Genomic DNA, 15,150 nt, shown 5'->3' on the forward strand with positions numbered 1-15,150 from the left:
TCTTGAACAGAACCATCGACACTTCCAATCTCGCAGGTAGAAATGGAGTAAATAATTCTGCAGGCAATTTCACAGTCCAGCCCTCAGCTCCTCCCTTGCAAGTAATTTGCTTGAAAAACGGAAGCTAAGAGAAATTCATTTAATCCTTTCTTCAACTTTGCATGAGCTATTATTCCATAATAAGATACTGTCAAGTTTCAAAATTTCTCTCATTATTGCATGCGTTGTTTCATAGCTGAATAAATCGATGTGAAGGCGATTCCGGATTCTACATGCTAGAGTATTTAAATTCAGGTGAAAATTCGGCATTTTATTCTCAACGTGTGACGAATTTTATCGTTGTGTACCTGCTGATAAGTCGAAAAATCTGTATCTTCTAGGAGTGAATATTTTCACAGACTATAGATTACAGACTAGGTTTTTAGAATATAGGCAAAAATTCATATGCTTGTTGGTCACTTCAAATATCTTCTGTCTTTTGGAATGATTTTCTATTTACTGGGTTGGAAATATCCACGTTTTCCTCATATGAAAAGTATAAATGTCGTTAGGAGATAATCAATCTATGATTATTTCGATTCATTGTCGTTTATCAGCTGGGCGTTCGTACGTCGAAGAATTCCAGCTGGAATTTCAAACTCGCTTGACCGAGCGGCGGTTCGCTTGAGAGTTCGAAAACATGCCGCTAGATGGCAGTCGTCACGTTGTAAATGGCGATCCATAAGAGGAGCTAAGCATTGTTTTCGCCTCTATTACGCCCATATTTCGCGAAGCGGCGCGGTATTCGGCAGTCAGATTTCGTGCGATTCGAGTTTAATTCGAGCGAGGTTAAGCAGCGAGTCCGAGGGTCGGAATAACGCGATGCCGGCTGGCTAACTTTGCCGAGGAAACTGTTATTCGAGGTTACTTAACCCCCCATATTGACTGACACTTTAATAAAATGTCACGCTCGATCAGCTGTCCGTTAACGCGAACGCGCGCCGCCGTATTTCCTCGATATTTAACCATCGATGCGAAGTGTTTTATCCTCCAGTGAGTAACGGAGCGACAGTCTCTCGGCGTGTATTCGGTAATAAGGTAAAAAAAAACGCCGGAAAAGCGGAATTACGATGATGTGAAAGAGAGAGAGGGAGTGAGAGAGAAAGTGAGACAGAGAGATAGTGCGTTCAGGGAGTTACGGCAAAGTGCGCGAAGAACGTCGCTTCGACGCCTACGCGGAGATTCTTAACGGTAAATATGACAGGTTGTCGTCGCAACGCGTTCCTTCCATAGGCGGCTTCGACATCTCAGTCCCCGGTTATCGTCCTCGGCCCTTTTCGTCCCTTTCTCCTTCTCCCCCTCCTCCTCCTCATTCTCATCGAAAATCAAAGGTCAACGAGGAATCGACACGGCGTGACATGAAAAAGTAGTTCGCTCGCTCGCTGCGAATATAATATCAGTGCGCGTGTGTCGATGTTCTTTTGTTGAATTTCCCAGATATCATCAGGATGAAGCTAATCCCTGCGGATTACCTTGGCTTCACGGCCACTGATCGACGATTCAGCGGACCCATGCTGCCCTGGACTGTCAGCGAGATAAAAAAACACGGCGTGTCGGAAAAGGTCAGTATATACGCACGTGACATGTATACGAAAAAATACTTATCGCACTAAGCGTTTGTGCCGCTGCCCCAACACCATGAACGCAAAACGCTAAGGAGGAAAAACCTTGTCCGTTCCTTGCGGCAATGATTACAAAAACTCCTCGTTGTGTAAGACGAACGAAGGACGCTTGACTCGCCGCAATTTCTTGTCGCCGTTGATAAAGAGAGAAGAGTGTAAAAATTGATAAGCGGCAAATGTTGGGTGGCGGGCTCTTTTTTATAATATTACTATGTCAATTAAGAATCTCACCGACAATCCGAACAACTGCGACAACATCTTTCATTCGCCTAGGTCAGTGTGTACTGTGTTGTTGTTCTAATATTACCGGCGAACGTTGCACGCTGCGTTGTTTCGTTGCGCGAAAATTAATCACTAGGTCGAATTTAAAAATGGAACTACTTTGTCATTTTGTTTATAATTACTGCGATGGATGGAGTTGAGTTCAAATTCCGAAAATTAGTGCAAACTACAAATATTTTGTGCCTCTTCGTGTCGGTTCACTGAATTTTGTCGAACGATCGGCTAAACTTGCGAAATAAATATGTTTCCCGATCATGTTCAGCTGTAATTAGACCGCACTACGTAACTCTGTCTCACCAAGAACTCCTTCTCGGCAAATCGATAAAAAAAAATGTAAAAAGAAAAAAAAATTGCCAACAGGTCTACGTGTCTAATTATTGATACAACGAAGAGATGTAATACAGAGAAAGAATGTCTGAAATATGCGCATTACCTATAATGTATATTTATGTACGTGTACACACCGAGTGTCTCGTTACGTAACGAAAATTTACTAGGCGAATGATAATAAGACCAAGTCGAGCCGTCTCACGGTAAACACGAACAGCTGTGTTGCTGTTGCTGTTGCTGTATTACTCCTGATCACTTTTAAGTATCTTTTAAGATCACTTGGAATGATATCGTGATGCAACGGTCGATGATGAGAGAGAAATATGATTTTGTCTTATCTTTACGGACGTGTTCCTGCTGATTTTTCGCATAATCTAGGTTTTGTTTTCCTTTCGAACACGATGATAATTATTTCGCGCCAATTCTCATCCTAAATTAGCATACATATCTAAGTACCTACTGCATTTACTCGAGACGTGAAACAGGATCAAAAGAAGAACGTAAGAGAAAAAGAAAGGAGAGAACGAATGGCAAAAAGTCTTGATGAATGCACACGCCAATGACGTCCTCGTCGTCGTGCCAGCTGCCCACCGGGAAATATGTAAGACGGTCATTATTAAAGACTCGCAATATTCGGTAGTAAGTTTACGAAATCAAGTTCTAACGTATGTTGAAACGAAGAAACGATAGAGTGTAAAATTTCCGTGAAAAAAATTATATAAAAGTGTACCCTGATGTATATTTCATATATGTATGTATATTGTATATATATATCTTCGAAAATCATTTCTGGAATCATCAAAAAGCAATAAAGTTAATTGAAGGTATCACATCAGCTCAGCTCGTGTACTACTATTAGAAAAGAAGTAAATCCGAACGGTAAATGAAAATCCAATGATTTGAACCATTAGCCCTACAATTCAACGGCACAAGTAATTTTGTATAATGTATGGGTGATTACCGGTAATTAGCAGAGAACCGAGATATTTACACGGTGAGCAAAAGTGCGTAATATTTCACTAGCTCGTCGCTTCACGTACGTACGTCGTTAGACAATATTGTACCCTGTTGAGAACGAAATGAAATCACTGCCATAAATAAAAATAAATTAGTTGGAAAAATATACTGCTGGCAGATTGTGATTATCTCTCTTGTGATAAATGGTGCACTTGAAAAAGTGTTTGGTTACTGAACCAAACGTGAATGATGTACTACATGTACGTGTATATGTATATATATATATAATATCAAAGCTCGAACCTGATAATATTACGAGAGTATTTCCCAGGGTCGGTTAATTCTTGAACGTGCTTCAAGTCGCGCGATTTCTATCTCAATATTTATTTCTTCCCGTTGAAAGTTAAATTCTTATCTCGAATTTCATTTACGATACTTGGCCTATTGCTTCGTTAGCTACAGTATGGAATGTGCTTCGAAAATTTCTGGTTTTCACCAACTAGATGGTGCTTTTTTTTTCTAATTTTTGTCAGTGCTTATACTAAATTCTGGAAAAGGATTTAAATTATACAGACATAGAACACTGTGTTTCCATAAAACGTAGCTCCGTTCTCATTTAACGTACATGCGCCACCCCTGCAACATACCATTAAAAAGTATTCATCTGAATATTGCGACCAGTCTTATTTTTAAACTTGCAATCGTTTTAGAAAATTGAACGATGCTGGTTTGATCGGTAATTAAATTAAGAAACCATTTGATTACGTGCATTAGTTTCGGGTCAATCGTGGGTACGGAATACGAGCCAGCGTTCCGCCCACATCTTTCAATTCCTGCCATTGCATCGTGCAAACGAGTTATATGAAATTGCACGCGCGTACCTACGTAAAATACTTGTTTGCATGCATATGAACCATTCCGTACTAGCTATTCAACCAAAGTATAATCCTGATAATCTCTTACATTCTATTCAAATTTTGCATATTTTTCTCCTGATAATTTTTCCAAGCTTCAGAAACCGCTTTCATTCATCCCAATCATTCTATTCAAAGTGTACTAGTGATTTGACTCGTTCCCAAAATTTGAAATATTTTGTTCTTCTTATTTGCTGAAGGATTCTGTAACATTTTAATAATTTGTATGTATAAGGATACAGTGTTTATTAATTCAGAGATTCGATTCGTAAAATGTTAATTTTTAAGAGAAATCAATCAAGTTATCGAAATATGGAAGGAACAAAATGCATCTTTTTAATCAACCAATTTTGACATCATTAGAGTAATCGAACCATCGATCGATTTTCTCATAGAAAAGCTACTTTCAGTATCACGATTCGATCAGCTTTATTAAAAAAATCTTGGCATCCACAAAGTAGTGGTTTAACTAAACCAGATCGATTTTCAAAATCTTTCGCTCGGAAAAAAGTCGTAAATGAAACACTGTCCAAGAAATAAGACGGAATGCCTCATACGCAGGTACGTGAAGGCAAAGTCTGTTTCTTACCCGATGCAGCATACCTTCTTATGTACGTCGTACACGTTGCATATCACGTTCTTCGTACGTACCTACATACGATGTACGTAATGGTCGTCGCGACTCCTGGGAGCGGAGTGAGTGGAGGAAAATAAACCTATAGGATAGCAATTTAACTGCCTGCCGCACGAGAATTCCATACGAATATTTATATACCTATAACTGCTTTTGTGCTCCGCGAAGAGAAGGAATTATTCTCGAATCGTTGTGTGAATACCGTGTTATGCTGCACAACGTGCATATAAGTGTATACATATACGTTGAGCGTGTGTGCAATTAGGTACCCGAAGTAATTGAAATTGTAGATACAAATGCTATTGTAATTGTATAGCGTTTTTTTGTTTCTTTGTTTTTTCGAAAAAACACTATTTTATAGATTTAGAATAATTTCAAAGTAGTCAAGTTTGCAAAATATGAGTATTTTTTATTCGTTATATATAGTTTACTGAATTTTCGATAATCCTCGAGTTCCAAAATAACAATTTTCCCTAAAAACTCAACGTTACCCTGACGTTAAAAGCTTCAGTTTAAGTTTGTTATGACATTAATCATTAGTATCGTACAAAAGAAATCATATTTTCCTGCTGCAGGTGCAGTGAAAATTCGTTGATTTTAACCGACAGACATTACGCTGAATATGAGTGTGATTGATTGATTGATTGATTGATTGATCGATCGATTTCTATGCTGTGGTTTGATTATCTAACCACTTTAAATCTCACGTATATATAGACCATGCGGTCTTGTAAACGTTTATAATTCCGCGGTTAGCCATTCCCTTCATCTTCATTCTGCTGAAGGAGAGCGAACATTTGTAATCTTAGACGGTTGAAGCCCGAGACTTGGGATTGTCGGTGTCTCTTGCTGCCGCTGCTGCTGCTGTATACCTGCTGCATGCATGCCTTGTAGGTATACTTGCACCTGCGCAAGTTTCTGGACTCCGTATAGAGATATATCCCGATTTGAAACTTGGAAGTTGGATGTAGCTACCACACATGTGCTACCGGTAAAAGGCGAGATTCTTCGCAGGGTGACTCGTTTCGACGATGCTTTAAAACACAGGTCGCGTCATCTCGACACCATTACATTCCTGCAGTCAATGGCATCCCCTCCTTCCCACTAAATGTACGGGCTCTCATCACGTATGTCGTTTCGTTAAAAGTATAAGAAAGAAATGAAACACACACGAAGATACAGGAGGAATAATATTACGGTGAAAAAAAATCTTGAACATACATGTGCATTCTTTTTTGAAAAATAAACAATAGTTTCAAAGTACATTACATGCATGCGTTACACGGCTCGCTATTGAAACGACTGTCCGATGACATCTTGAGTCACATATACTTGAGCCAGTGACCTGAAGACGTTTACCAAAGCTTGGCGTTTTTTAAACAATCTATTCATGTGAAGTTTTTTTTCCGGGGACGTATGTGAAAAGTTATGTCTCGTGTAACAGGAGAAAAAGTTTCGCATTTAGGAATCACAAAGCATCGTTTTATTGTTACGTAGTTCGAGGTTCCTGTATATACATCGGTAATAGTTAAATTTGTAAAATAAAAATACGCAAATTGTTGTAATCTTTTATTATACATGTATGTATGTATATAATTTCTCAATGATTTCTTTGATTTAAATAAGACGTACTTGAAGAATCTGATGAATTCACTAACAATAAGACAATGCAACAGTTTTGTTCGATTCAATTTCTCTTTCCTAATGACAAGTGAATATTGCGAGTAAGAAGTATTCAAATAATTTGAGACGTTTTAAATACCCCAGACAATAAATTGATTCGAATAAAAGGAGGAAAATCCACCAAATAATTTGTCGAATGAAAAATATTTTTTTTTTTTTTTTTTCTCGTAACCTAGATTAAAATAAAAAAATAAATAAATAAATGAAAGAAGGACGTTAATCGACTTGTTTCAGGTGAATCTATTGGTGGCCTCTGGATGCATATCTGCATATACGGCGCATAAGGAACAGCCGTTGTTCAGACACCCGCTGAACAACACGTCGAAGGCGCAGCTAGTGCCCTCCAGTTCCCAGGACCCTAACGGGGGGAGCTTCCTGTACCTTGTGAAGGGGAATGACGGCCTGTTCTATTGTCACCTATTCAGGGCAAAAGATTCTCAAACGGTAAGTGCGCCTCTCGTCACGTATATATATAGGTATCTGCATACGCTTTGCACGTTCTTCTTCTTCTTCGTCTTCGTGCAGCCCTGCTTTGTGTTTTCTTCTACATTCTTTTTCCTTGATTCTTTTCCGAACTTTTCCTCGTATACAACGAGACACAGTATAGGTGTGGCATACATTACACAAATTATTATGTATCGCAAATAATTTCTCTGCGGTTGATGGAGTCTCGTTAAATCATTTTTTCCGGAAAAATATAATTATTTTAACGAAATATATATATAATATACGTAGTCTTGGTAACTTTTTTCATTTATCAATTTAATCACGCAGCTCGCTATGCGTAAATAAAATTTTGTCATTATTATTGATAAAAAATAGATTGAGATTGTGAAATCATATTTATATGTAATTTTAAGATTTGGTATGTACCTTATACGTGTATTTGGTTTAAGCGAAAATTGAAACTTTCAAATTTCAACATCATAATCGGTTTCATTTACGTATATCTATCTTTACGTTTAACCGAGACGTGCGTATAAAATCTTTATTAATAATGTATAATTTATACTTTATTGCTCGGGTATAAAAAAATGAAGACAAATTCAACGCATAAGTCGTTAAAACAATCGAAGAAAATACCTGATTTTACGTCCTGAAATATAATTTTTTAAATAAATTCAGCTATGTAGGTCGTAAAATTTAATGAAAAACATTTCCTATTTACAAACACAGGGTTATAGTTTCTTTCAAGTAGAAGATAAAACAATTCAAATGTATAATATACATGTATGTTAAATGTAAACAGATATGATCAACCCGTAGTAAAAATAAGTTTTTTAATATCCTAAAACAAGGCTATAATATATATATATATTGAGCAGTCATCGATGCGTGGAAAATATATGCGATATCCATCCACCTACGTGAATCACTTGGTGAATCACCAGGGAGAAATCTCATCCACTTCCTCAGCGACCGGATCAACGAAACGAATAGTTCAACAAACGAATTGACTTTATTGATCAACGGTATAGAAAAAGCGACTCATATTTTTCTAGGTGAAATCGTAGGATGTTTGTTTTTTTCTCTTTTGTCGACACCCGGTACTCCAATTTTAGGATCGTCGTCAACCGCGCTCCCGCAACACCTAGATGCCTTCGAATCGTATATATTTGTTAGCAATATCGAACCGATCTAATTAAAATCAAAATCCATCTACTGGCACAACTGCAATTTCGTCAGATTTACAAATTCGTTAAATCGTTGGGAAATTCTAATTATATCGGGAAGTTTTAAAAACTTTGATTTTCATATGGAAACTTGCTATTGAGCAATAAAGTAGAAATGAATATATGTTCTACAATCGTATATCTCGGAATGTAGAAAGAATCGATTGTTTTTGTTGTTCACTATAACGTCTTAAAAAAATCTGACAGATAACGAAGCAAGATGTCTTTCAAAATTATTAACACAAGTTTTACTGCTTTTCTTTCTATCAAAACAGGAGATTATTCTAAACAAAATCATACGAGCACATATAAAATGACGAAATTTTTTGTCTGCGAAATTAATGAGATCGATGAAGAAAGACAGAAAATTACCTAAAATTCCAAGCACCGAGTCACGATGATATTTTAGAACATTGACAAGTTTTCCGTCACCTGAGCTTGGACTAAACGACGTGAAATCAGCTCCACATGATTGTGTAATCAATCCGACGTCGGTGTGCTGAATGGACCATGAATTCCCAGAAGTCGTGTACGCCGTCTGTTTTCTTCTCGGTCTATTTGCGGCCCGCGCGGTTCTCCTAGACAGTTTGGCAGCGGTTCGCGAATTCAATTTTTCGCGAGTTGAGCCAACTGAAAATGTACACACGTGCATATGTACTGGCATATGTCTATATAGCCACGTTTCGCGGCGAATGCAACAATCTCTCCATGTAGATTTTCAGGAAATGAAGGACGCGTGGGTGGGATAATTCGCACAAACATCCCGACAAAAATCTCGGGAAATTTGCGATAGAATTAATACAGACAGACTTGTTATCTGTGTCAGGAGCCAATATCATCGACCGGTAAACATCTTTTATTTTTATTACACACACCTTTGGCCTCGAAAAGATTATAACAATTTAGAATTATTGCAGTGCGAGAAACCCGAATGCCTTGAATGAAATTAAAATCTTAGTAGTTACGTATATATATGAGATTTGATTTAGGACTTGTACTATTATGTTGCTCATGAGGTGTACTTACGAGTTATATATTACACATACATACATATACATGCATATGTATTTAGTACGCGAAACTCGTTTCATTGTCAAGCCCTGAGATTTCTCAGCTTTTTACTCCGTATCTTTTTGCGTCAGAATTAAGCTACGCCGCAATGAATACACACATCTGAGTATGATGTTGTCTGTTCAGCGTTATACGCTAACTAAAATAAATCTATATTCTCTTAAAAGGTGGTTAGGAAAAAACTGTACTGGATTTCAACAAGTGACAAGTAATTCAAATTTATTTGATGTCACAAAATTTTACGCTTTGAATCATTCATAAACATATGAGCCTTCGAATCTTTTTTTTCCCAACTACCAAACAACAAATTGCTCTGTTCCATTGAGGAAATTTTCTTCGATTCACAGAGATAGATTAATTACTGGTATTATAGTCAACCAATTATTTGACAGGGAAAAACGGGAATCTGGTGTCACGGAAAGATATTCATTTGAGAGTGCAATCAACGTTTATTCGCGTCGAATGAATATTTTCCAAATCCAACGTATGTTGAAAAATGTAGAATTGACTAAATATTTCATTAACACTAGTCGGTATAATAAGAGAATTCATTTCATAGGATCAACTGGATATTTTCCAATTTAACAATCATGTCTTTTCTCACGCAAACGTTACTCACAAGTTTTGCTTTACAACATAGAATTCTTACTGCTTTTCCAAAACCCAGTATATGAATTGGGACAATGATATATATGTTATGCATATACACCTTAACAATTGATAATATGTACCAGGTGGTCAGGATTTACTAGACGTTATATTCGAACTGCAGGCATGAAAGGGCCTGCATGCATCTTTGTTTGTTTATAAAAAGTGTGTTTCCGGTGCTGATTATAATTTATGCTGAGGCAATAAACGCGATACGATATTATAGAATTGCAATTAATAAACGTTGCAACGATCGTACAATACATCTCGTACAATATCTCGAACAATCAGCTTCGTGAAAACTCACCATCTAGCTCGATAAACTCGTATTATTATATTATTATAAGTCGCACGTTGCCTTGTTGTAAATAGTCGCCTCTTATTTCACTCTTCATTTTACATTCGCTTTAACTAACGCCCTGCAATTTTAATATATTAGGACCCTAGTAACGGATATATAACTGTATAAGTGGACCGGAAATAACGATTATATACAATTTCTAGACTGATTTCTCTAATATGATACACTTTAATTTATTAGTCAGGCCGTTTCATTTTTTTACTTCATTTCATACTTCCTAATTAAGAGAAAGCGAATACGCGAAACTCTTCTGAAGTTACATAAGTTCACGTTTAATCCGTTATTACTGGTAATCCCGTGACATCACGTGACGTTAACTAATAATGCGGATATAATTACATACATACAGATATAAACCATGGCGTTTTATTGAATTGCAGGGATTTAATCGAATAAACCTTTCAGCGAGTGTAAAGCGTTGAATCGTAAAGTGTCTTCCAGAGTCCTGAAGCACTTATAGGATCAGCCAGAGTGCTGGAGCATTTTAGTGCTCCAATAAAGCGTCTTTTGGAATTGAATTCGTACAAACTCGGCGAGTTTTGTTCGATCATGTTGAAGAAATATTGAATAGGAGAAAAAAAAGAATAAGAAACGTTGTCTCAGATTTGTGAAGAGAATTTGTAAATCCGGTAAATCCAATCCACGTGTCGCATGTGTGCAAACGGTAGGGAAAAACGGGCCAGGAAAATCCTTTTTTTAAATACTCGCTTATCCTTATCTCGTTGACCTTTCACTGCGTGTTATCTGCATGAATTTTTCCCCCTTAATTACTTTGCGTGGCGTAATACCTTCACCTTATGAATACCAATGCTAACTGTGAATAAGAAACGCATTTGAGCGTGGAATGTGAAACTTTTCACATATTCTATAAATAATTTATGATGACAATGAGTAATGTTGAACCGTATAAATCTGAGCCAAAGTTATTTTAGTGATTCGAGATTCTTCGTCTTACCGTTTGACAAACTTTATCTTGTCTCACTAAAATTCAATTTGTATAAAAAAAAACTTTTCTTAATGTCAACTGTACGATAAAAATGTCCAAACTTTGTTTCTGGTTGTTGTTTCGTACACGTAATTCTGATAACATATACACACAGTGCTTAACGCGATGAGCTTTTAGTGTAGAGTGTAATTAAAATGATAACGGTGTAATAATAATTCTGAAAAATTTTTGCATCGTGTCTCGTCGTGTAATAAAATTGTAAACAATTGTATTACGAAGGAGATAATTTGATTTCACGTTATACTCTTTTTCTATTCTTGTTTTTTCTTGCAATTTTCTTATTTTTATTTGTCATTTGTTCAGATACACCCGATACGTGGGCGGAAAATCCTTGATATTACGAAAGGAGAGGGTGGGAACAACTTGAGTTACATTCGGCTAACGTCGCTTACAAATTACGTTCTCTGTAGACGTACTTTCACTTTTTCGCGTTCAGGTTTATATTCATTCCCTTATAGTCGCTCCATACCTGCAATAGTTAATCGCAATTATCCTCTTCCGCACGGATATTTCACGAACAATTCAAACCGCCGTGCTAAAAAATACACCGCAAATAGTCCACAAGGCTTAGCTAATCGACATTTGTGTTTATTATTCTTTCCTTGATCAATAATATAATGTCGCCGCTAACTGACTTCCAATAAAACATTGTTTTCACAAAATATGTTTATTTTTCCCCAAAAGTAAATGCAAAATAATTATGTAATGCAGTTTACCTCTAAAGCTTAATCTCAAGAAAAAGAAAGCACGCAAAAATAAATTGAACATGTATCCGTGTTCTCCTCGAATTTATTATCCTCGTGACTTTTTATCTTTTTATGAATTATTCGAATGGTACCGACAATTATTATTATTGAAATGGTTAATCGATAATATCGACATACTTATATCAATTCTGAGACTACAGCGCTGATCGTGTGCGAGACGTTTCTGATTGCGAAATGTTCTTCTGAATTAACATAAATGAATGATCGCGCAGTGTGATTAGAGAAAATGATTATTTTGAATAACCTATCAAGTTCGCGCAACTCGAGCAGACGGACTTTCGAATTCTCAACCCACGTACTACCGCCCATCGCGTATTTCTGCAGCATGTAAAAGAAGAAAAGAAAAAAAAAATAAATAAAAGACGACAAAAAGTGTAACACAAATTTGCACGTATAATAATATAATCGATTTCATTAAATCAGAAGTCTATCTAGAGTAAATAATATGAATTTAGATCACAGGCTTATAAATGCATCAATTCGAGATCGTATCGTGATATTTATTCGTTCGTTCTATAATTATAAAGAGGCTGCACGCGCAACGTTGCAGTCTTGGTACAGATATTATTATACGATGAATTGTGGGACGTTAATCGAGCGTTGAATGTTATACATATCTATGCCACACTGCATTAAGATCATGCACGAAGTGTCATAATTATTACCGTGATGCAATCGTTACTGATTGTGACTTGCGGCACAATTTCGATACAGTGAAAAATAGTGACGAATGCAGAATACAATTACGTTGTGCTGCATCTATAGATATCCGCGGTTTGCAAGGCAACTCGATGACGTCTCAGCTCGACCTTATAGAGTGCAGAACGCGACGGGCAGAGACGAGGTGGTAAACAGGCGATGAAGGTATCGGTACCTATTCTTGAAACAAGACCGAAATACTGACACGTGAAGAGCACTCCGACCACGCGTGAACCTAACGAGAGTTTGATGCCGGTCGTCTTCTCGCCTACTCGTATGCAGATACTCGTAGCCTTCTTTCCTCTCCTTATTTATTATACTTGCGTCAGTACTAAAAAGATTGAAAATACATTACGGAGGTCCAAGAAGTAAGTACGAAAAACAAAAAACAACAAAAAATGGAAAGAGAAGAACAGACGTTCACACACACTCCATGAGTACAATCGTGCTGAGAATAGATGGATGAGACTCATAGTCCATATGAAAGTTGAGAAAACGGGAAAAACCGTTTAGAAAATCTAGATAAATATTATTCATGTTCGTGATAGTGACACACGGATCAAAACAACATTTTCCTTATGTCATGAAGAATTGAATCAGAGAAAATTTGAATAACACGAGCTAAGTATAAGGTAACCAAAAGTTGAGAAAAGGATTTTAAATTCGAACGTTCTTCAGGTTGTCAATGATTTTTACCTTAAATATATACCTCCATTCATTTTTTAATTAGAACAGATAGTTTGATTCGGGAAAAATCCAGACTCGAATAGGATATATTATAAAAATAGTAGAAGTACGAAACAAAAAAACTGTGATAAGAAAACGAGTTTTGACTTTGGTATGGAAAATCAGTCCTTAACATTATAAGTTTAGAAACGATACTCGCAGCTCATCTAACTTCGTGTTTTAGCAAAGTTGAGTTTTTATAATTATTGAAAATTTTTCAACAACGTGAATTTAAATCGCAGATGACGTGATCATTCGAATTTTCTTTAAAATAAAGACTAGAATTAGCCGGCAGTTATCAGTTTCAAAAAACGTATCTGATCGTTTAGTTTAAAAACTTTTTCTATTAATCCCTGATTACTGAAAAATACAACGATTGACCTTCACGAACCCTATCACCTTCACTATCAACGTGAAAAAAAAAGTTGGTACAGAATTTATTCGAAATGTACATTTCAGTAAGAGTTCAATCAACGCCCATAACGGACACGAAACGTTCTTCGTGTAACGAAATATGATTATAATATCGACCGCACGTGACATTTGAAGTACATATGCACCGGGACCGAGTATTTTTTTTATGTTATCTGTTATTACGCCGTGTCTGCTGCACAATAAACTGCCCGTATAGGTAAAATAAATCATACAGCGTCTGAGTCTGCCTACATTACACGTGTGCCAGCATATGTTACACATCCCCGGAGAAATTGATATAAAAGTGATTAAAACATCCCGCCTCCTTAAAATATCTCCAACGATAACTTTATAATTAATTATATTATTACCGAAAATTGCAATTATCACAACGAATTAAGGAAAGTACAGGTAATGAGTATTCTAAGATTATAAACTACGCGATTGTTGATATTGTGCGATTAGTAAATCGCGACGATTCAACACCGTATCCATTGAAACGGGATGAAATCACGTGCGGCATGCACGCACTTTAGTACGTTCAACATACGCGGTATATCATGTCACGTTTTTGCAGCGCCGTAACGATAAATCAAGCACGTTCGTCTTCTCCGTTGAAAAGTAGAGAAGAACTGGACCGGAGGCTTCTGCACGTATTCAGCCTCCTCGGGTGACATCAGGGCTGCCGGTTGGAGTGGTTCAAGCGGTTCAAGGGTCGCCTGTATGGGGCTAAGAGTCAGGGGTGGTTTTACACACTTGGCGAACCTTCGGGGCGAGCGACGGCGAAAAGTCGTAAAAGGTTTTCAAACTATACTCCAGTTTCCAAGAATTTATATTACATTTGATCAGAGTTTTTTTTCTGACGTCTTTGCAAATTTTCTCACTTGAAGATATATCGAACATTTTTTACAACACTGTAACAACCAGTTTATTTTTCATTCATCCGATTGAACAGCTGTTCACCGTCTCGTTACCTGCATATTCAACTCGTGACCCCCTTTTTTTCTGCTTTTTTTTTGTATTCTGTATTTTTTATTTTCCTTACGTATTATCCCAGCTCACGTGCAGCAATTGTGTACAACCTTGGTTCGTTTTTTTTTTCTTTCCTCTCTTAACTTCTATCGAGTAGATATAACATCGCTAGATTTATTCCTAGAGCCATTGTTATCCTGCTCAACGTCGCCGTGTTTTATGCAGGTATGAGAAAAAGCAGTTTTTCAAAAGCCACGTATAAAACTTATATTTATTATTAATGCTTCTTGTATAATACGCGATTAATATCTCGGACGTGATTTTTTTCTTATTTCCTTCACGTGCGTACATT

General features: G+C 36.8%; 1 protein-coding gene across 1 annotated transcript in view; it reads left to right on the top strand.

Annotated features, from left to right (window-relative positions):
- Positions 1-729: 729 nt before the first annotated feature.
- LOC124410020 (TBC1 domain family member 1) overlaps positions 730-15,150 on the top strand; it is a 38,561-nt gene continuing 24,140 nt past the window's right edge. The window contains exons 1-2 of the mRNA XM_046888115.1: positions 730-1,601; positions 6,696-6,905. Of these exons, the coding sequence (XP_046744071.1) occupies positions 1,488-1,601; positions 6,696-6,905 (324 nt within the window). The 5' untranslated portion in view covers positions 730-1,487. The remainder of the gene's footprint in view (positions 1,602-6,695; positions 6,906-15,150) is intronic.

This window comes from Diprion similis, chromosome 8 (assembly GCF_021155765.1).
Source record: "Diprion similis isolate iyDipSimi1 chromosome 8, iyDipSimi1.1, whole genome shotgun sequence".
Classification (NCBI taxonomy): Eukaryota; Metazoa; Arthropoda; class Insecta; order Hymenoptera; family Diprionidae; genus Diprion; species Diprion similis.